The sequence below is a fragment of the Labeo rohita genome, chromosome 21, assembly GCF_022985175.1.
Source record: "Labeo rohita strain BAU-BD-2019 chromosome 21, IGBB_LRoh.1.0, whole genome shotgun sequence".
Taxonomy (NCBI): domain Eukaryota; kingdom Metazoa; phylum Chordata; class Actinopteri; order Cypriniformes; family Cyprinidae; genus Labeo; species Labeo rohita.
The window spans coordinates 6397110-6421568 of NC_066889.1; the positions used below are offsets into that span (position 1 = coordinate 6397110).

The 24459-nt window shown below is 35.1% G+C and overlaps 1 protein-coding gene across 4 annotated transcripts in view; it reads left to right on the forward strand.

Annotated features, from left to right (window-relative positions):
- Positions 1-21053, forward strand: part of klf8 (Kruppel-like factor 8) — a 46193-nt gene extending 25140 nt beyond the window's left edge. For all 4 annotated transcript variants that reach the window (XM_051092639.1, XM_051092638.1, XM_051092641.1 and 1 more), the window contains 4 exons: positions 4983-5445; positions 12129-12240; positions 15193-15335; positions 18261-21053. In XM_051092639.1, coding sequence (XP_050948596.1) covers positions 4983-5445; positions 12129-12240; positions 15193-15335; positions 18261-18442 — 900 coding nt within the window. In that variant the 3' untranslated portion in view covers positions 18443-21053. The remainder of the gene's footprint in view (positions 1-4982; positions 5446-12128; positions 12241-15192; positions 15336-18260) is intronic.
- Positions 21054-24459: the final 3406 nt, after the last annotated feature.

A 24459-nucleotide genomic window follows, 5' to 3' on the forward strand; every position in this document is an offset into this window, starting at 1 on the left:
AAAATAATATGTTGCTATGCAATTCAATATGGAGATTAGGGATGTGCCTAAATCCGAATACCGTATTCGGAAAGGAAATGATGTGTACTACAGAACTCCTATGATGGGAGGAAAAAACATATTTCAATGCTTTTTTTTGCAATTATATCGCGGTGTAATTCTACTGTATATAAATTGTGGGCATCAGGGTTGCTATTATGCGAGGCATTGAAATCGCTTTTGAATGCACACTCACTTTTTACGAGACTTTTGAGATTTGCGATCACGCGTACTATTTATACTACAGAGCGGTAGTACTTAGCACACATTTTTCAAGATTTGATATTTGTCTGGTGCGCAGAATCTGTAAATCATTCGCCATCGTCCCATCAGTCATCTCTTCTTACTCTGTGTATGTGGAAATTTTATGTACTGTAATCAAAGTCCCTGTTAAATACAGTCTATTCACTTGGCTGCCATATTTGCAACGCCTCCGGGCAGCTCATACAAGACCAAGTCCTATCTAAATGAATGGGGGAATCCTGAAATCTCAAAAACATCGTATTAAATTACATTTTTCAAATCAGCAACAAAATGTAAAATTAACTGCCCCATGCTCAAATAGTGTTTAATTTCCTCAAAAAACTGTGTTATTTCCTCAAAAAAAAAGTGTTATTTCCTCAAAAAAATAGTGTTATTTTTTTAGGCTAGACTAGCCAATGTGCATGTGCAGTCATAGTGCGCTTATGGCTACACATGTGCATTGGCTGGTCTAGCCTCGGTTCATATGGGAACCGTAGCTTTTAACGGCTGCTGCAGTGACGCGATGACGCATTTAGAAGGTGGGACTGTACCGCAATGCATTATTTCTAACATATTTAAAAAAAAATTAATAATGCATCGCGGTACAAATGCCAACTTGTATCCGATGCACGTTTAGTGCAAAACCATCATCCTATCTTTGAATATTGAACTTTAGTAGTAGAGGTAGCCACCCCCTTTTGCTGTTTTTGAAGGCCGTAAAAACAGTTGTCATCAATGTGTAAAACTTCATTATCCAAGACAGGAATGCAGATTGTTGTAATCAGTCTTTTGTCGTCTGTTGTAACTGTTTAGTAACCTAATTTGTAACAAAGCTTTTTCATCTCTCAGTACTGTGGTGGAATGTAAAGTTGATGAACTCTCTTGGGAATATTATTAATAGCCAATTTCCCCGTTAATGGTCGTTGGTAAGGTCAGCAGAGAGTCGTACTACCATCAGTCCATCATTCATAACATTATTAAACTGAAGGATTTTTCACCGGAAGCTCACATAATAGTTGTAGTTTTTTCTCTCGCTCTCTCTCTGTCTCTCCCCCAATTTGTTCTGCATTTCTACACGGTGAGAAACAGGGAGCGGTTCACTGTGTGCTGCCAACCTTTACCATGATTAGTTGCTCTTCTGTCTTCACTCATGTTTATGCCAATACTTTTCCACTGGACCGTTCACGTTGCATGTTTGTATGCACTTGATATGGTAATAGTTGGCTGTTTTAATCAGTTTGTCTGTGTTTTACCTGCGTGTGCTTTTATTGCAGTATATCCACAGCCAGATCTTCCATTGTATTCAGCTTTGTGCAGTGGGAGGAGCAATGACAGACACAGTGGGTGTGGCATCAGGCTGTGGAGAGGGTTATACTTAACATAAATAAAACATGCCAAAAAAGGAATAAAGGTGACCAAAATAAACCTGGGAGCTGGTGTCCTCGCTGTGCCAGGGAAGTCACAAAGGCAGGTAGTGTCGAGGGAGTTCAGCCTAAGTAAAGTGAGGCGGAGTCTCGGCAGCCGCTCCTCTATTCAGGGCAGAAGGAGCAGTGGCTTCTGTAGCAGCTCGGCTTTTCTGAGGGGCGAATTCCAGCCGGACGCCAGCGTTGCCTGCTCCCAGTCTTTCCCAGCTTCCCTCCTGGCCTTGCAAGGACACAGTGTGCACACACGGGGAAAAGAGACCGGTCTCTTGAGAATAGGCGTGCTCGGCATTTAACGGCTGTGGTGACGAAGCTCCATTTAATTCAGGTGTGCCTCATCACCTGCCACCAGTCCTGGTTGTTACTGTGCCTGTCCTCTCTCTGTCACACCCAGACCTGCCAGGAACCTGATAGAAGGCGATTTAAGGGATGGGGTGCGATTATAAGGAGAAGGGAGCTGTTCAGTCACATTTGTTAATTATAAGGTAACAATTTTCTTTTGATAAGTCTGAGGGACTCATATGCAACTATTACAGATGAAGATGAAGGAGCAACAATGCATTAAGAGCTGGGGGGGTGAAAACTTTTTGAATTTGAAGATCAGGGTAAATTTAACTTATTTAGTCTTCTGGGAAATACGTACGTATCTTCTGTAGCTTCTGAAGGGCAGTACTAAAAAAAAAAAAAAAAAAGATATTTAGGTAAAATAAGAAAAATGTACACATTTTCATTCTGTTCAAAAGTTTTCACCCCCCGGCTCTTAATGCATCGTTTTTCTCTTGTGGAGCATCAGTGAGTGTTTGAACCTTCTGTATTAGTTGCATATGAGTCCCTCAGTGTGAAAAGATGGATCTCAAAATGTTTCTCTCAGTTAGTTTTTTTTTATGTATCTAGTTAACACAACCCATACTTATGGCTAATATGAATGCTGTCGTAAAAGATCACGCAGATCAAACACAATTAGTTTTGATAATGACAGCCACAAGTTTCGTCCTTCTCACCACCCTTACTTGCTGCCGCAGGCCTAGACAGTTTCCTACAACTGCTAATAGATATTGAACACACTCAATTAACATCCCACACAGCACGCTGGTGATAATTGGGTCACTTATCGATGTCGTTCTCCCGACTCCAACGCTACGTCTTTACGTGATTTCTTTGAGTTCGGGCAATGGAAAACAACTCAAGACGACAAGAAAGGTGGAGTGGATGAAGGGTGGGGATGCAGAGAGAGTGAGGTGGCAGGGTGGAGAAACCGTAGAGAGACTGAGTGAGAGGTGGGCGGGATCGCGAGAGAGAGGGAAAGTGAGTCAGCTGATATACCTCCCAGTTTCCATGACAACCGGAGGCCTTTCCCACCCACTCTCCCCTTATTCTCTGTGTTTCGCTCCCACCCCGGCCCACTTGCTCTCGTTTTCTCTCATTCGTTTAATCCTAACACCTCCAGTTACACAACTCGGCTGCATAACCTCTGTCTGTACCTGTCTTGACTTTATATTGTTTATTTTATTTTATTTTTTATTTTTTTATTTTAACGCCATGAGAATGCTCCTTTATGTTTTTAATGATATCATTTCAAGCATGTGAATTGGAAAGTTCAGCTTCAAGCTGAAAGATTACAACAAACTGACATAAAACCTTGTTATTAATGCAGGCATCACTGTTATTGTAAATTATTAATACCTATTATTGGGTATATAGAGAAAAAAATGGAGATGAACATATAATAAAAGCATAAAATAGTAATAAAATGAATTTTGTTGTTGAATATTTTGACAAATCTCTAATAAACGCTAATAATTTGATTAATTAAAGGGGTCACAACATGGATTTTTAAAATTATTTTTAGGTTTACTAATGTTAATAAAGTGTTTTGCACAAAAAAAAGACCCTCTGTCTGAACGACCTGTTTTTAAGGGGCTTCTCAGTAATTGGCCACTGTTATGATTGGCTAACGTCATTGCGTAGGAAACAATATCAGCACCCCCTCACTATTGCATGTGTTTTGACAACATAATAATAAAAAAATTGTAATTTTCCACAGAAAGCATTATGAAATCATTTATTTACAGTTTGTGATGCAGCTGCAGTCAGATCTAGTGCACCTCAGATCCAAACGAGCTGTTTTTGCAGCTTGATTAAAAAAAGCGCTTTGTTTATAATGAGGAGGAGGTTTTAAAGCAATGAAACTTGCAGGATGTGTTAATGGTACAAAAACCTCTTATATGCCAAAAGATCAAGACAATTTTCATGACCCTTTTAAAATAATCAGTTTGAAACAAGAAGTTTGCCTTTTTTTTTTTTTTTGTATTTATTTATTTTGTTTTATGTCTAATAATGGTTTAAAAAAAATCTTACTTTAAAAACCTATTTAAAAATGTCTTTTTAACAAAAAAAAAGCACACTAACAAGCAAACTAATAATAATAATAATAAGCTTTAAAATGCCAATTGGGAAAAATATTTTATTTAAAAATTAACAAATATTTAAAATATTTGAATTCATGCCTACAGCAAGCAGCATTTGAAAGAAAAATCATTTTTGAATAATCTGAATAGTGTTTTTACCCATTTACATCCTTAGAAGTCCCATAGACTTGCATTGAAAAATGGAACTAGACCCAACAACTGCAAAGCAATGTGCTAAAAAGCACTCAGAATACTTTATCAACCACTTAGCAACACCCTGACAACCACCCACAACATCCTAGCATCATGCTTAAGCATTTTGCATGGAAAGGCAACACAGGTTTAATGTTTTAAGTTCAGTGTTCCCTTGCCGATGCTGAAAACACACCAACCACTCTGTTTGCATGAAGTGTCATTCAGGAATTATTTTCAAACTTTTCATTTGTTTTATTACCTCACCGAAAGCATAAACACACAGGCTTTAAGGTTACTTAAGTCTTACTGCAGAGGGAGTTTAATGGGTGTAGCTTACACGCACACACACACACACACACACACACACACACATTCTCACATGCACAGATCTCTGCTTTGTGTATGTGTGTGTAAATGTGTGCGTCTGGGTTTGGCTGTGTTGAGCTGGACTCATGCCAGGTTTAGGCCTTCTCCTCTGCAGCGCGGAGGCCCAATCTGGCCAGCCATTGTTCCTGTGTTTTGTGGAGCTGCTGCACAGCTGAGCATGAGCGCTCTGTACCCTCCCTTTCCTTTCTGTCCTTCGTAATCTCCTTCCTCGCCTCGTTTGCTCTTCTATATTTGTTCCTTATCTCCCTCGTTTTCCTCACAGTTTTCATCTATTTTTGTGCTTCTACAGAAACAAGAGCCGTTAGACGATTGTCCTGAGCCTACAGACCTCAAAATCAAATCCTCGCCCCCTCCGCTCCGTGACATCAGCACCCAACACAACGATGACGACCAGACGGAACCCGTGGACCTGTCCCTCAACAAGCCCCGCCCCTCCTTTCCGATAGCCACGGCAACCTCCACTCCTGCGAACCCGCCTCCTCAAAACATCACGGCGAGCGCCACCATCCCGGCGGTGCTGTCGCCGGGCTCCATCCTGGCGTCCACGCAGGGGGTCGGAGGTCAGCAGATCCTGCATGTCATCCACACCATACCCTCCGTGAACATGCCCAGTAAAATGGGGCAGCTGCAAACCATCCCCGTGGTGGTGCAATCCTTACCGGTCGTCTACACAACTGTACCCACAGACGGAGTGGCTACCGCCGCCATCACAGTACCTCTCATCGGAAGCGACGGGCGGTCGGAGGGATCAGGTAATATGGCTGTGTCCTATTGCACATGCTTGGTTATAGCGCTAGTGGCATTAAAGGAGAGGTTCACTTCCAGAACAAAAATTTACAGATAATTCACTCACCCCTTTGTCATCCAAGATGGTCATGTCTTTCTTTCTTCAGTCGTCAACTCAGAGAGTAAATTATCTGTAAGTTTTTGTTCTGGAAGTGAACTACTCCTTTAAAGTCTCATTTTATCATTCAGTTCTTTAATTTAGCATTTAACACACATTTATTTAGTGTCAGGTCAGAGTTGATTGTACTCTGACCATTGAACTGAAAGAGATAAATCTACATATCATAAATCTACATAATAGCTATTATAGTGAGTTGGGAATCATGAACCTGTTCTAATTTGGAACTGTTTTGATAGTAACACTTTACAATAAGGTACATTAGTTAACATTAGTTAACTACATCAGTTAACATCAATTAAGAATGAATGCTTCTATAGCATTTATAACCTTAGTTAATATTTAAGCATTCACTAATGCATTATTAAAATCACTAGTTGTTTGTTAAAATTTGTTAATGCACTGTGAACTAACATGAACAAGCAATGAACAACTGTATTTTCATTAACTAACATTAACAATGATTAATAAATACTATAATACATGTATGGTTCATTGTTCACTCATGTTAATACATTAACTAATGTTAACAAACGACAGCTTGTAAAGTTTACCGTTTTGATATTTACAACATGCCATAACCTTATCCTTTTCTTGACATTTGCTTCCATTAATAAAATAATAAATTACACATTAGTGCATTAGAACCACTTAACTGTCAGTCAGTTAAATATTTAATTGAATGTATTGAAATATAAAATATTAATTAATATAAAATTATTAAACAGTAAATGTTATTGATTTTTTTTTTTTTTTTTTTTTTTTTTTTTTGTATTTTTAAATAATATTTTTTAATAAAAGACAACCAAACAATATATCTTATCATTTAAAATAAAAAAATAAAAAAACTTTTTTTCAGTAAGGATGCATTAAATTAATCAAATGCCTATTTCTGTTTAAAATCAGTGCTCTTCTGAATTTTGTTCATCAAAGAATCCTTTAAAAAAATATGTAACTGTTTGCACAAAAATACTTGACAGCATAATTGTTTTCAATATTGATTACAATAGGAAATATTTCTCGAGCACCAAATATTAGCAATATTTTTAACAGATCATGCAGCAATAAAGAATGGAAAATTCAAATAAATTAATTACATTTTTAAAATATATTCAGATAGAAAACTGCTATTTTAAATTGTAATAATTAGGGGTTCAAGTGCTTAGCGCTGAAATACAAGCCGGACAAAACACAGATTTGATTGGAAGCAAAATTTTTGGGTATTTCACATTTTTTGCAAAAACTTCTTTTGCGAACTAGCTCAGGTTTTTTGCCCCAACAGAATCAAACCATTGCAAAAAGATTCTCTGGAGAGTGAACATCAATAATTATCAAAAAAAAAAGTTGAACTTTCGACTCACCGTGGCAAATGGACACCAAAATGTTCGAAAGGGGGAGGACCACGTTTAGTAAAATGCCTGTAACTCTTGAACGGACTGAGATATCTTCGGCAGACTCAGAACACCTGTGTAAGAGCTCAAGCTGAGGTCACAGGAAAAAATCGCAGAGATTGGCCACTTGGTGGCGCTATAAGAGGGAAAAACAGGCTATAACTAGGCAATCATTTGTCCTATCAACATGAAAATTGCTGTGCATGGTCTTGGTTGTGCCACAAGTGTCTATGGGGACATTTGCGCATCTCCAAAAAACATGGCCACTATTGGCCGATGAAATTTGAGCACCTATTAGACAAGGTTAACGAAGGCCAAACGAAACGGAAATCGGTGGGCCTGTTTGGCTCACAGCCCCAAAAATCTGTGAGAAATTTGAAAGAAATCTGCCACTTTGGGGTGGTATCACATTTTTTGAGTGCATTTTTTGAGTTGTAAAATTGCACGGTTTTCCACACATACACGCGATACTCGTATTGTATTATAGACCTCCTTGTTCCAAACAACTTTGCCTCTAGAACCACTGCTGTCAATCAAACCGTTTTACAAATGATTGAGAAGATGTGAAAAACCTACTTTTGCGAACTAATCCTAGGTTTTTTTTTTTTTTACTTTTTTTCTGGACTCTCCAGGTCAATAATTAAAAAACATGTTGAAAATTACGCTTTGGAAAGCTATAACAGGATCCTTTAGAAAAGGGGCCTGTCCAAATATACCCAAAAGCCTATAAAGCCTAAAATGAAAACTTAAAACTTCACGAAACCCGCTGAGCACATGTGGTTTCAGGGAGCTCGGACCACAGCTGGTGCTATAACAGTCATAAATGTTATAAAAACATCATATTTCCATGTTAAATCACCTGGATTTGACAAAAATGCTTTTTTAGTAATTGATTTAGGTGGTTAGAGGCTTGCTAAATAATATGTAATGTCTTTTTCCTTATGTGCTTAAATACCTAAAGCGCTTGAACCCAGGTAATCGCTAATTGCAGCTATATTATTTCTTTTATTAGATCAAACAAGTGTTGCATTAGAAAGGACTTTTTCAAAAACATAGAAGAATTATATAATTATAATATTTCTATATATTTTAACTGAACAGGCAGATATTCCAGATACTTGTCTTACATGCGAGATTTTATATTTCTTAAACTGTGCGTTCATGAAATGCATTGGAAATGGAAAAACAAATCTGCTCTAATTTAATTATAAAACTTTTGGTACACTTTATAGACAAACTTACATGTGTTGAGATCAATTCTAATCATTTTTGAAGGCTCAACATCAGTTTTTAGAAACTATTAAGCACAGAATATAGCAGTTGTAGTGTTAAAATGGATGAATCTGTTCATGCTTTTAAACCTATTTAATTGCATCATTAACTTCGACAGCTCTCATTATAACCGTTTGGTTGAAATCTGAAAGGATTAATCTCATCATTTGACAGGCTACTGTACGAGCAGTAAATATTGTCTGTTCTTTCTTTCTCAAAACTACTAAAAAACTCATTTAGGAATCCGAATTGTTAAATGGAATAGAATCATTATTTACTTTACAATCCCCATCCATGTTCAATAGAGTGACATGCTCTTACTTGAGTTGAGTTTTGTAGACATGCATGAAGTGCCATTGTGCAGTAGGTCAAAGGCAAGAAGGCAAATATGAGCGTGGGATGGATCTTGTTCCCCCCCTTTTTTTAAACCGTTCATATGGCATTGCTGATCATCTGTTCTTCAGTTCTTTTTCCTGTTTCCTTGAGGTGGTCACACCCTTGGTCTCACCCTCTTGTAGTTTCGTGCCATTAGCATTTAGTTATCAGCAAACAAACGCGGCTTCATCCCACACATATGGACGTACATAAAAAGGCACAAAAGATGATTTCAGGGCGAGGCAGATGCAAGCTTAAACTTTTAATTAATGGAGATAATCAAGCAAATCTTACCGGTATTTATTAAAAAGGTGTTATTAAAAAAATTGTACACTAAGTACACTCTGTGTTTCAGTTTCACTATGAAAAGGTTTTTTTGAAGTTTCTAAAGACTTTCTTTTTTTTTCAACAAACAGCTTTTGACATGGTGTTTAACTTTTAAGCGGGACAAATTATAAAACTTTACCGTAGTAGCCATAGTTTCCCACAAATGCTATAGTTACAGTGGTTATTACTGGTCCTGCTAGGGACTATTAGTATTTCTCAGTCTTAAGGGTTTGTTGAAATGCCTAACCCCAAGTATTTAAATTTGGTGCGTAATTTGCCCCAAGATAAAACTGTGGTTACTGTGAAAAATTTTTGGGAAAGGAACCTTTGATATTTCGGTTTAAGACTTCAGTTTTCTTCCCCAAAACTTGAATCTTTCCATGCTTCACCCCTCTTAAGAGCCAATTGGTTCGGTCCACTTGAGTCTTTTTCTTCCCATTGCCCTTTTAATCTCACGGCTTTCAACCTCCTCTGAAAGACACCATGCAGGTCTTGGACCATAATAAAAACATTAAAACACACAAAAAAGCGCTGAATGAAATGTGCTGAATGTTTTTTAATACGAGAACCCCACCCAAATAAAACTATGAAAAAACACTAATGCTTGTTTAACACACTAATACAACCCCAAAATCTGAACTCAGGGAGGAGTTGTGCTTGGTGGTTATTAACTTTGTATGTAGCTCCGCTGGTGAAGCCCAGTTGAACGTAATGGGCAGATTATGAAGGTCAGTGAATTGTGTGAATTTGGGTGGGGACCATCTTCAAAGAGAAGTAGATCAGTTTCTTTTGGACTCAATTTATGGGAAAACTACCAAGGTGGAGGACGCAGTGTGCTTTAGTGAACAGGCCCATAGCACCCCATATTGTCTCTAGTGAGAGGCTGTACATGAAGTATCTCTGAATATAGTTTTTTTGTCTTTTGAATAATGTGGGGCAGTCAGGGTTGGAGAGAGGAGACAATTAATGAATGGGCAGCACCCTTCCCCCTTTCATTTGGAGGGTAATCTTTGAATACTCTGGGGCTTCTACAAATCATCTCCTCCGTGGCGGGTCAAAGGTCATGTCCAGACATCTCAGGCCAGTACTTAACTATCCACACCCTTTGTCAATATGGAACATGAATTTAACTTGTAATATATTTTTTTCTCTTTTTCTTTGTCCTGTGGATTTGAGAACTGTCTGGTTGCCAAAAAACACAAAGAAGACTTCTCAGAAATGTAAAATAATGGTCTGAATCATATTAGGTCCTGGAAGTGATGTTAAATTTTAGGCAGGAAGGGTTTTCTGTATTTCACTTAATGGCTTGTTTGAGAAATGGGCCCAGTGCTCCACTCACACCTTATTTCAGGAGGAGTTTTTTTTTTTTTTTTCAAAACAATCATAACATATGAACAGAACAACTTGAAAATTTTTAGACTACATTGAAGATCTGGGTTTCAAAAACAAATTTCATCCTCCAAATTTGTGGCATTAATCACGTGAACTCAGTTGTATAAATTATATTTAATTGCTTTTAATAATGTACAAAAGATGTTCATTGGTAGGGTCCGTAACAAGAGCTGATTTTTATTCAAAACCACATCCAAAAAAAGATTGGAACCAAATATAGGTCAGCTCTGCTAATGATGTGCGTTCTAACATGCGTTTAAAAATGTCTTTTGTTTTAAACTCTAGTGGTACCACAACACTACTATTGAATCAAATTTCCAAACAAAATGATTTTTAGTGCATCAAAACAATACAGTGTGACCATTATAGTGCAACCGATTGCTGAATTAATGAATCTTTTGCATACAGCTAACTTACTGTGTTATATTGTGAGACTTTGTGATACTAACACAATGATCTTGTGACAATTAGCTAATCTACATTTGGTTAAAAAAAAAAAAAAAAAAAAAAAAAAAAATATATATATATATATATATATATATATATATCTTTTTTTATGCTTATATTAAAAAATAAGTAGCTCATATATATATATATATATATATATATATATATATGAGCTTCTTGCAAACTAACTACATCTAAAAATTAATAAAAAATTATATAAAAATATTTAAAAAGCATATTAAAAACTGATAAGACAAAACAACAAAAATACTCTAAAATTTTAAAAAAACAAACAAACAAAACACTACCAGTCAAAAGTCTCTTCGGCTCACCAAGGCTGCATTTATTTGATCCAAAGTAAAGCAAAAACAATAAAATTTTGAAATATTTTTTTATTTAAAATAACTGTTTTTCTATTTGAATGTATTTTAAACTTTAATTTATTTCTGATTTCAAAGCTGAAGCTGAATTTTTAGCATCATTACTTTAGTCACATGATCCTTCAGAAATCATTCTAATATTCTGTAATAAACATTTATTATTATTATCATTATTATGTTAAAAATAGCCGAGTAGAATTTTTTTTTCAGGTTTCTTTGATGAATAGAAAGTTCAGAAGAACAGCATTTATCTGAAATAGAAATCTTTTGTAACATTATAAATGTCTTTGTCATCACTTCTGATCAATTTAAAGCATCCTTGCTAAATAAAAGTATTAATTTCTATAATTTCTTTCCAAAAAAAAATAAAAAAATAAATAAAATAAATAAAAAATACTGACTCCAGGCTTTTGAATGGTAGTGTATAATGTTACAAAAACTTATTTCAGATAAATGTTGATCTTTGGATCTTTCTATTTATTAAAGAATCCTGAATAAAGTACTCAACTGTTTTAAATATTGATAATAATTATTTAAAAAATGTTTCTTGAACAGCAAATCAGCAAATATTAGAATGATTTCTGAAGGATCATGTGACACTGAAGACTGGAGTTGATGCTTAAAATTTAGCTTTGATTACAGGGATAAATTACATTTTAAAATATATTCAAATATAAAGCAGTCATTTTAAATAGTAAAATATTTCACAATAATACTGCTTTTGCTGTATTTTGGATCAAATAAATGTAAGCTTGGTGAGCAAAAGAGACTTCATTAAAAAAATTAAAAATCTTACTGTTCAAAAACTTGACTGGTAGCGTGTAAAATAAAAACGTATTCAAAATAATAATAATAGTAATAAAGTGTGAGATACTTAAAAATGCTGAAATCCATGTTAATATTTCAACTGAGTATTTCACTAATATTAATTTATTTTTATTTTCCAGTGCGTATAAAGCCAGGCTCAACCTCTCCAGTCGAGTATCAGTCTGAAAGTGATGCTGAGAGCGGCACAGAGTCTGGATCGGCCTCTTTCAGCACACAAGGGATGGAACCCAGGTGAGAGAGAGTGTATCTGCATATCCATATACCATATCTGTATATCTCTTTGTTGGGATATATATATATATATATGGCAGACAAGTGTCTGGCATCCTGGTCTAATGGCATCACTGCACCACTCCTCTGGACGGTTATGTAACCTTCAGCACACTGGAGGCCCATGGCTCTTTTTGTGTTGATTATGAGCTGGATGCATCCTCTTCTGTTGGGTGTGTGTGAGTGTGTGTTGCTGGGCAGGGTTCTCTCTAAACCGGGTGTAAACAATGTTACATAACTTGCAATGTCGTCACACCTTTGAAAGAGGGAGTAAAATGCAAAGAAGGGCAGACAGAAGTGGCAGGGTAATGGGCAGGATGGAGAACAAGAGGGTCTTTTGCCGGTGTGTGTGTGTATAATTGTTTGGACATGCGGTCAGATGATTGCTGAAAGAGAAAAAATTCGATGGAAATGAGTTGGGAGAAAGAGGGGAAAGGGAGTGAACTGGTTTGCAGCCAGGGAGGGGAAAGGAAGAGGCTGAGAAAGAGAAAGAGAAAGAGAAAGAGAGAGGAAGGAAAGGAGGGGAGAGAGAGAGAGAGAGAGACGGGCTGAAAAAAAACATCGCAGGGGGAGGGGGGACTGGAGCGGGAAAGGAAAGGGAGAGAGATCGGCATTGAACTGGAAGCTCTCCAGCTGTATGGAATTTAGATACACGTATATAGCTGCTCTTCAGCCCTCCCTGGTGGCCACTTAAGATTGTTGCACCAGGGGTCGTGTCCTGGTGCTATTTACATATATTCGTCATACCTCTGTGATGCTGCAGAATCATTTTAAGAAGCGTTTCTACACTGCCAGATGTGTGCACTAGTATTTGATTCTATTGTTTTTATCATTTAAAATCAGTAGGTTTTTTAGAACAGATGTCACATTTGCTTTCTGGCATCCCACGCACCAAAATGATTAGTGCAATTGCACCTCTAAAATGTTTTTTTTATGTAAAATAGTAAAAATTAAAATAAGCCAACCATAAGCTAAGCAATGTGTACTTAAAATTTAATTGTAAATGAAATAATGGTCGTTTCCAAACAGGTTTCTCAAACCCTATCTGTAATTCTTCAGACAAACAGGAAGTCCCAACTAAGGCTTGGCCACTGCCAGTCAAAAGTTTTTGAACAGTAAGATTTTTTTTTGTTTTCTATTGGAGTCTCTTCTGCTCACCAAGCCTGCATTAATTTGATGCAAAATACAGCAAAAACAGTAAAAAATTGAAATATTTTTACAATTTAAAATAACTTTTTTCTATTTGAATATATTTTAAAATTTAATTTATTTCTGTGATTTTTTTTTTTTTTTTTTTTTTTTTTTTTTTTTTTTATTATTTATTTATTTTTTTTTTTAATATACAAATTAATATTTTTATTTAGCAAGGATGCTGTAAATTGATCAAACGTGATGATAAAGCCATTTATAATGTTCCAGAAGATTTATATTTTAGATAAATGCTGTTCTTCTACACTTTCTATTCACCAAGAAACCTGAAAAAAAAAAAAAACTACTTGGCTGTTTTCAGCATAATAATAATAATAAATGTTTTTTTGAGCTGCAAATCAGAATATTATTGATTTCTAAAGGATCATGTGACTGGAGTAATGATGCTAAAAATTCAGCTTTAAAATACAGGAATAAATTAATTTTAAAATATATTCAAATAGAAAAGAGTTATTTTAAATAGTGAAACTATTTCAAAATTTTACTGTTTTCACTGTACTTCGGAACAAATAAATGCAGGCTTGGTGAGCAGAAGAGACTTCTTTAAGAAAACATTAAAGATCTTATTGTTCAAACACTTTTGACTTATCACTTATCCATATCACTTTTTAAATAGAAGTGATATGCATATAAAATTGTTACAAAGCACATTTATTTTACTGCAAAATCAGCACTAAATAAAAATAAATAAAGACAGTGACTACTTACTGCATTTCACTAAATGAACACAAAATTAACATTTTAAAATCAAATGTATTTGAAGGTACCAAAAAACAAACAAACAAAAAAACAGTGCAGCTTTTTTTTTTAAAAAAAAAAGTAAACTTTTTTTTTTTTTTCTAATCAGCTTTTTGTGCTTTTTTTATTGTTATTGTCAAAGACACTGTACCTTGAAGTGTTACATAAATTACTAAAATATAAGGCCATGTAGGCTAGTAAACCCACAGACTGAAAAAAAAAAAAAAAAAAAAAAAAAGATGGATGACGTGTCTCCACTTTCTTCCGCTATAGAAAAGTGAACCCAAAACATCCTAGTAGGGTCATTTTGTAAAACAAAAATGGCGTAATTTGAAGCCCGAGTCTGTGCGGTAGTGATCAAGAGGTGGAGGCATGGTTTCAGAAAGTCCCGCCCAAACTCCCGCAAGAGCTCAATCATGACACCACACCCCATTTTCATAGCATCAAATAACTAACTAAAAGCAAACTTATTAGAAAAACGAACACTTGAATATACATCAGCATGATAAGAACTGCCTAAAGTGACAAAAACCATCCTAAAGTGTAATTTGCCTATTTAGTTTGTCGGACTTTCCATTAGATTACATTGAGAGGGCGGGGTTTATGACCTATACTGTGTCCAGCCACCTGGGGGTGATCAAAACATTTTGGCTTCACTTTTCAGGACATGGTGCAGTGATACTTTTTCGAAAAGTTATTGTTTGGTGCCATTAGTGGTGCAGAAATGCCACGCTTCTCCTTTAAGAGTTTCGCAATACAAGTTTTTTTTATTGTATCACTCATCTAATTTGATCACTGTAATCCCAAGGATGTTTGGTAGATTAATCAGTTTTACTCATGAATGTGTTTGTACCTGCCTTCACATGCTAAAATGCTCTCTTAATCTTTAGATTATTGGATAGGTTTAGGTATGACTTGAACTGGTCGCCACACCCTAGTAACTAAAACGTGTCATTTTGTTCTCAGTATGAATACAGATGTTGACATCCAAGTTGACCCTGACTCACCAGACATGAAGAGAAGGCGCGTACACATGTGCGATTATGATGGCTGCAACAAAGTCTACACCAAGAGCTCACATCTGAAAGCCCATCGCAGAATACACACAGGTATACTTTTTAACTTGTGTATATATAAAGCAACCTTTGTTTGTATGCTGCTTTATACAGTATTGTTTCAAAGCAGCTTAACAGTGATAAACAAGAACTCAATTCTGAATTCAATTCTGACTTTCCATTAGATTGACTAAAAAGTCAATGGCAAATGGTAATTTTTCAGCTGAAATCAGTTTGCTGCTGATTCAGTAAGTTCAGTAACTGCATAACTCTGTAAAAGTGCATCGATTATGGAATGAGTTAAATTAATCTATCAATCAAACTTTTCAACAATATAAAGTTTTAAAAAGTTTGGGGTCAGTAACAGAAATGTATTATTTTATTCAGCAAGGGCACATATAACTGATCAACAGTGACATTAAAAATATTTATAATGTTAAAATTTTTTTTTTAAATGTGCTCTTATTTTAGCCTTTTCTGTATGGGCCGTTCTACAGTATTGGTCCAAAATAAGAGTTGGAAACGTCAAATAATAAAAAAAAAATATAAATAAATAAATAAATATATATATATATATATATATGTGTGTGTGTGTGTGTGTGTGTATATATATATATATATATATATATATATATATATATATATATATATATATATTTTTTTTAGAAGTAAATCAATAACAGTTACATTTTTAACAATATTTTAAGTGTGATTTATGAGTTTTGTAAAAAAGCAAAAAGTTGAACCAAAAAATATTATAACATCTTAATTCAGTATACTGTATTTTTAGTATGATTAGTGTTAGTAGTTTTTAGTATTTTTAGTGACAGTAATGCTTTGGTAGTATTACTGGTGGTTACTAGTATTTTGGTGGTATTACAGAATTTTAACTTGCAAACTAAAACACACCTAAAACATACTAAAAATGCAAAAAGAAATTGCACAACTGTACTAAAATTTTGTTTATTTCCCCTAAATATGAGGATCATGTGTTCCCAATAATGACGTTTCGGTCATGTTACCGAAACTCTACCAAATGTTTTGGTAGTAACAATTTTAGATACTTTTGAACCTAGCTCAAAGATGCTAATCAGCACTTGGTTAGCTAGCACAGTTCTGAACAGTGGTACACATATAAAAACTAAATGTTATGGAATAACTCCCAAAAAAGGTGTGTTTAATGGTGTTCATTAGTGACGTTCCTTAAAGTTACACACAGATTTTTCAGAGATTTGAACACATTTACCTCAGAATGATGGGGCCTATCTACTTACACCTTGTAGCCATGAGAGAGGGAGACACAGGAATATCTCCTGATCATAAATGTAGAGCTGTAGTTAAAATCAGTCTCCGCCAATGGACAAAACATTCACTGTTTTGGTAGTGACAATAAAATGCGGGATACATTTTTTTTTTTTTACATCACAAGTTTCATAATTTACTAAGAGAAAATAAACATTTTTTTAACATCATGTTTTTAAAAGAATCAAAAAGATACTTTTAAAAACAATTGAGGAAATACAAAAATTATTTTAATATAATTTTCATAAGTTGAAATTTAGTGGTTAAGGGTTTGCCATCTCACAATTGAAAATGACCAATAAATGATGATTTTGATATATATTAAGCTTACTGATATTTTAAATATTATTGTGGGTTTCAATAGATAACAGACAGATCTTAGTAAACATCCAAGATTTGAATACTTAAATGTTTTTTAAATTTGTTTTTTGGTTGTGGCACAGCAGTTTGCACCAGTTGTATAGAATGGTCCATATATCAAATAACCGTGGAAAAAATGTAGCAGTTTCCACAAAAATCTTAAGCAACACAACTAATTGCAACATTGATAATAATAATAAGAAATGCTATGATAATAAACCAAATCAACATATTTCTGAGGGATCATGTGATACTAAAGACTTGGAGCAGTGGCTGCTGAAAATTCAGCTTCACAAGAATAAATTACTTTTAGAATGATATTAAAGGAGAAGTTCATTGCCAGAACTAAAATTTACAGCTAATTTATTCACCCTTTTATCATCTAAGATGTTCATGTCTTTCTTTCTTCAGTCGTAAAGAAATATTTTTTTGAGGAAAAAATTTCAGGAATATTCTCCATATAGTGGACTTCTATGGTGCCCACGAGTTTGAACTTCCAAAATGCAGTTTAAATAGGGCTTTAAAGGGCTCTAAACAATCACAGCCAAGGAAGAAGGGTCTTATCTAGTGAAACAATCAATTATTTTCTAAAAAACTGCAATTTGTATACTTTTTAACCTCGAATGCTCGTCTTGTCTAGCTCTGCGTGAACTCTGTGCATTCCGGTTCATAACAGTTAGGGTATGTTGAAAAACTCCCATCTCATTTTCTCCTCCAACTTCAAAATCATCCTACATAACTGTTTTACCTTTTTGGTAAAGGGTGTTTGACCTTCCTTGCGCATTCACTTTGTAAACACTGGATCAATACTTCTGCAGCAATGTAGGACAATTTTGAAGTTGGGGCAGAAAATGAGATAGGAGTTTTTTTGACATACCCTAACTGTCATGAACCGGAATGACAGTTCACACGGTCTATAAATTATAATTTTTTTAGAAAATAACTGATTGTTTTGCTAGATAAGACCCTTCTTTCTTGGCTGGGATTGTTTAGAACACTTTTAGAACCCATTTAAATGGCATTTTGGAAGGTCAAACTCATGGGCACCACTGAAGTCCACTATATGTTGAAAAATCCTGAAATGTTTTCCTCAAAAAACAATTTCTTTACGACTGAAGAAAGAAAGACATGAACATCTTGGATGACAAGGGGTGAATAAATTATCTGTAAATTTTAGTTCTGAAAGTGAACTTCTCCTTTAATATAGAAATCGTTGTTTTAACTGTAATATTTGACAGTATTTCTATATTTTTTTATTTAAATAAATGGTAAGCATTAGTATATATCATGTTGATTGACATGGTGATGACGTTACAGGTGAAAAGCCATACCAGTGCACATGGGAGGGCTGTACCTGGCGCTTTGCCCGCTCGGACGAGCTGACGCGGCACTTTCGCAAGCACACCGGCATCAAACCCTTTCGCTGCACCGACTGCGACCGCAGCTTCTCCCGCTCTGACCACCTGGCACTTCACCGACGGCGCCACGTCATGATGTGAAACTCTTTGTGCCCCTCCCTCCCCAGCCCTCACCTCCCTGCCTGCTCCTCAGGAGACACGCACGCCCATCCGGGGGTTCCAAATGCTGTTGACGTCACCTCCCCCAGTCTCCAGATGTGAACCTATGTGTTAAATAAGGAGGTACAAGGGGTGGCACGACCATATTGGTTACCCCTACTGGTCAGAACATGGCTGCAGTTTTCTGCCATGCTTCCAGAAGCCACAAACCACCCGTCCACTGATGACCTCCACCTCCATCTCAATGCCTGATCATTAGCCGTTACTTGAAGGGACTACAAGAAAGGCAAACTGCACGCAGCACTGCTATAACTATAACAGAGAATGATGACTGGGGAAAGTCTCCCTTGAGGTGATTCTTTTAAAACGAGTACAGAAAGTAAAGGATTTTATGCAAGATGGTGAGGGGAAAAGTAGAATTATGTAATAAATTTGATCATTTTAATGAGATGGGTGGGTTGGAGATGCATCTACAGCTGCCTTGTTGAATCTTACATTTTATCCAAACTTTTTGTTGTACTAAAGTTGTGTACACACACCCAACATGCATTTTAGAGTACGTCTGTACGTTTCTGTGTGGATGTAGAGTGCATCGTAAAGACAGCTGAAGATGTACCATGCCCTCTTTTAGTGTTTGTTTGTTTTTTTAACAAATCGTTTGAGGTCCTTTTCTGATATCTACCCTAACCCGAATGAGAAGTAGAGGCAGGGGGCTGACAAGACTGTGAATTTTTGTACATTTTGTTTCTTGATTAGTATGTGTTGTCTAAGCATCTTCCCAAAAATAGTTTGGCGCAAAAAACAGTATTTTTTCTTCTTCTTTTTATTGCCATTAATGGCGTCTAACAGAGTTAACACCCATCACAGGGTGTTCTTTATCTTTATCTAACCTTCAGATATTATTTCATAAGGCTGTGAAAAAAGTTTGAAAAAAGAAACATAACTCGCAGGGAAAGGGGAAGCTTACTAAATTGGGTTGCGTGCGTGCGTGTGTTTGTGTGTCTGTGTATAAGCACACTTGTTTGCATATTTGTAAAGAAGACATAATCAGAGATATAATAGTAGAGATGTCTAGATGCATTCTTACTTCTAGTCCATCGGAGCCTTAATTGAAGTAAACGTGCAAATCTGATTTGCACAACAGGTTTTCGGAGTTCCTCAGGGTTCGATACTGGGACCCCTATTTTTGTGAGGCACCCTGAAAATCCTTATTTGCACCTAGTTCACAGTGAAAAAACTTAATGTCTTAACAGCTCCTGCCCTGAAATGCATGATATGCAAAACTACCCCCTCCCTTCCCCCCCAAAATGCTGTTGATGTTACTTGACATTAATGTCAGAAAAAAACAGTTGGCCACAGTCAACATAAATTGGTGAGGAGAGGGTATCTTTCACACATTTCTTCCCTCTAGCTAACACTCATAGCCATGGTCATAATTTCAATCGCTAGCAGCTGATTAAGTGCGCATTAAGCCTTTTTTTCAGAAGCGGCGCTTGTTCGATTCCAGCCTTTGAGAGTTAAGTGCATGTCTGCAGCAGCTGCACGAACTTCAGAGAGCAATGCATTCGTAAGATTTTGTATCGTTCTCTCGCTTCGACTCGAAACGTTACTAAGCACATCTTTCTAGAAGAGTATATGCATTTGATTGCGATCCTTTCTTTTTTTAAAAAATAAAAATAAAAAACTGTTCATAGACATACAGACAATGAATAATTAAAGAGTTAATGTACATACTGTATATAATCTACAAAGTTCTTGAATAAATGTAACGGGTGGATTTCTATTTTTAACACTGACTAGATAATGTGAAATACTCGTTTTCTTTTTATTTTTTGTTGTTTCTTTGAAATGTAATTTTTTCTTTCTTTTTTAAATCCCTTGAAACGAGTCCCCTATGTGTTGTACACCCCAAAAGTGTTGCATGGAGAGTAGTTTTTTTCTTTTTTTTGTGAAGTCGGTGAGCATGTCAAAGCGTTGGTGCCCTGACAGACGTGGCCTATAAGCACTGATAATCCACATGAAATGTGTGCAACAGTGGCCATTCGTAGCACATGCATGGCCTTTTTCTAGTTACTACAAGACATGCTGGTAAAACACGGCCTTCATATCATCCTAAATTGATATTCTATAGGAGTTGCCCCCTTATCAATGTTTAAGTGCCCACGACTGAAATTTGTAACATCCTCTACTATCTGAGCACGTTTGCATTCATCACTTGTATCTGATTTGTTTAAAATAGTGTGCGACTTTGTGCTCGAATCATGAAAGGGTTTGGGTTTCGTGTGAGTGTCTGTGTGCAAGTGTGATTATCATTAAATTCTCTTTTAAACTTTCAGAATCATAGGTATTTTATATTGAATGCAGTAACTTATGGGCCAGTACTATATTACTCAGTGCAATGCAGTTATCATTATAACAAAACAAGTAATTAATGTTATTTCTTTTGTATTTGTACAGAACAAGTGTGTAAAGATCAGCGAGGAAAACGCGAGCTTTTTGATACTGTGAGGAATGGTGTTAAAAGTCAGTTTCCCCCTGTACAGTTGTGATTACCCACTCCTTTTATAGAATAAAATGTTTTTGGTGCAACAAGTGTGTTGGTGTTGTGTGTTATAATTCAGGTCTATTTTGTCTATTTGTTTTGTAACTGATTTTAAAAAAAGGCTAATTTCATGTTCCTTGTTCCTTTATGAACTTCCTTTTTTTCTAGCTTAGCACCTTTGACATATATTCTCACAGGACAGAATCACATCACTCGCGCGGTATTGATCTCTTATGGAACTTGTATACAGGTCATTTCTGGGATTCTGTAATATTTCAGTCCCCCAGAGTTTTTAAAGTGGTGGTTCACCGAAATTAATTTTTCGAAGCTTTTCACAATATTGTAAAAATAAAAATTTGTGGGGTATGCCCATTATAATGAATAAAAATTATGGCTGTCAGTGTAACGCGTTAACTTAATGAATTAGTTATGAAAAAGTAACGCGATTAAAATATTTTAACGCAGTTAACACGCTGGCCTCGCCCCCAGACCTATAGTTGACTGTTGACAAATATGATGCAGGGCAACAACTCCATAAATGCATTTATGCTCTAATTTTTTATTTTTTTTTCCCCCCAATGTTTTATTATTCCAATGCCATGAGAACATGAGGTATTACATATTCATGTCAAATTACAATAGCTGCCAGAGAATCGGAAGAAAAGAAAGAAAAAAAGAAAATTACATAAAATTCAATGCTTTCAGAGCATTAAATGTTTTCAGTGCTTTTTTGTTTTTTGATTGTTCCAAAAGATTTACATACAGTGTAAAGTCATTAATAAAATGGGAAGAATCTGGTCTACATTGAGCCTAACAGAATAAGCAATTGTATAATTAATATTAACCTTAAATCTTTCCAAAACATGCTTCGCAGGATAATTCCTATGAAGTATTTTGTAAGACACTTCCTTGATTTTGTGATTGATACAAAACTTATTTGGCAACTTCCATGCTTTACTTACTGCAGGTAAAGACACAGAACAAAGAGCATTCCTTACAATCTTATTGCTACACCGTTGTTTTAAAACATCAACATTTTCAAAGAAAATGTTTCCACAGGAGTTATGCTCTAGATATAGAGGGTATGCATTGACGTCACTTTCCCGCCGGACACGCCCCCTCAGTCGGACTGAATGGCAAAAGCAGCTTCGTAAATAGATTTAATAGGAAAGTTGCAAAAACGTGAGTAAAACAAAACTATAATCATTTTGCTGGACTCAGTATAATGTTCCTTACAACTTACCGAATATCCAGTACTCCAAGGATATTGATATGCAGCTAGGAATCGTGTTTCCTGACATTTATATTGACCTGACTTCAATGCCGGGGAAATAAATAAAGCAGATTTGCCTGTAAACACATTTTGTAAATACAAAATAGGCTGGTCTAAAGCCCGGTGATCACTTATATCAATGTTATATATGGTAATATGGTCCAGCTCAAAATCGTATATAGTTTTTGTCAGTGTTTATTTAAAAACATCCAGTTATGCAGAATTTAAGATGGTAAATATTAATTGATGACCCTGACTTTCATTATATGTACAAAAAATACTGCAGTGTTTCTCAAATTAACTTCTTTAATGTTCCATAGTTCACGTTAGGCCATTGCAGCCTAAATGTTAATGTGTAATAAATTTTATGCTGAATCAAATAAAATATTTCTTTCTAAAGCTACAATTTGTAATGTCTACTTGTTACTTTAACAACAACAACAACAACAACAAAAAATAGCTTTAAATTATCTTTCATAGTTATTTTCAGTGTCAGATTTATTTTGCGATTAATATGCAGTTAATTAGAGCAATTAATTGACACATCACATATTTATTTATTACTTTATTTACTTTATTTATTTCCCCGGCGTTGAAGTCAATTAGATTAAAAAATGTAATAGACTGACAGCCCTAATAAAAATAATTATTGCATTTTAATATTTTATTAGCATAAAATATCCTGTATCAATCTTAAAACAAACATTTTGTCATGTTCCTGAGGCACTGAGTTTGTTTTTGCAAAATTATTAACAAAATATGCATTGTGTCTGTGATTTGGCAATGATGTAAGCATTTATTTGTTTTCCTTTCTTGTGAAGAATATTTTTCTAAAAATTGCAAGATATTTTATAAAAAAACAGACTTTAAAGTTACGTCCCTCAGTCTGAACTCAGCTTTGTCACACTAACCATTCTACGCCCATAATAATTTAGACTCTGTTCATATGTGACGTAATTTACCAGAAATGACATCATTCAGGTCTCTTTAATAGAGGTGCAGAAAATTGTTAGTAGCATCATACTTTTTATTCATATTTATGAGGCATATTATAGTCATGGAGGGTACTGTCAAGCTTAAAAACTCAACCCCGTCACGTACAATTAAATTATGTTTCAACATTTTATTTTAATCCGTAAGTATATACAATCTACTTGTTTTATTACTGCCATATATGGTCTACTCTCCTAACTACATGAGGAGCAGTGGCCATTTCGAGTGAAAAACCTCAACCCTGTCACAAATATATGTATTTCTCATTGTTACGGTGTTGTAAACTTGTAAACGGAGTTAGTTATTTACTTCATTTGTTAATCATTTTAATTAAAAAATAATAATAATAAAATAGTGATGGTTTTAGCAAATATATACTTACTAAAATCATGACAATCATACTTTTGTTATAAATAGATTTTTTGATGTAATATATCCACTTTGACAAGCATCCTACATCAGAAATTTCACCCACATTTGCAGAAATAAAGAAAGTTGTTGACCCAGAAATAAGTGGACAATATTAGAGAGAAACAACCAAAAATTAAAATTGAAGGCAATGTATGCCTTCAAATGTGTTACAGACTTCAACCCTGTTACACACCTTGTCACATTAATATTTTTTGAAAAATATAAGGAAGGCAATGAAGAATGAAAGCATTTCTTGCTGATTACTGTCTGATATGTTAGGGACTAACACGATAAAATTGTGGTTTTAGTTTAAAAAAATCATCATTATCAAAAAATAAAGAGACCAAAGACAAACAATTTGTACATTTTTATCTTCAGTCCTGTAAAAAATGTGAAAAATATGATAAATGTTACATTTGTTATCATTAAATTGTTATCAGGGACACATGAGCAGTAGTGTCATTCTATAATTAGGGGTACATTTAGACTTTGACAATGTGAAGAAAAAACCCAAACATGACCTTAGCTGCTTTGAAACAATCTATATTGTATAAAGTGCTATATAAATAAAGGTGATCTGTAGGAATATGTGCATAAAATACCATCTATGTTTGCTACTGTCCACCCTGTTACCTGTACTGGGTAACACAGGTGAAAGGTAACTTAGTTGACATTTTTAGTGGTTTGGGCCTATACTCACATGGAAGCCTAGAACTACAGAGCATATGGTATGTTTAGAAATATATTTTCATAAACAAAACATAAGTTTTAGTTAAATTG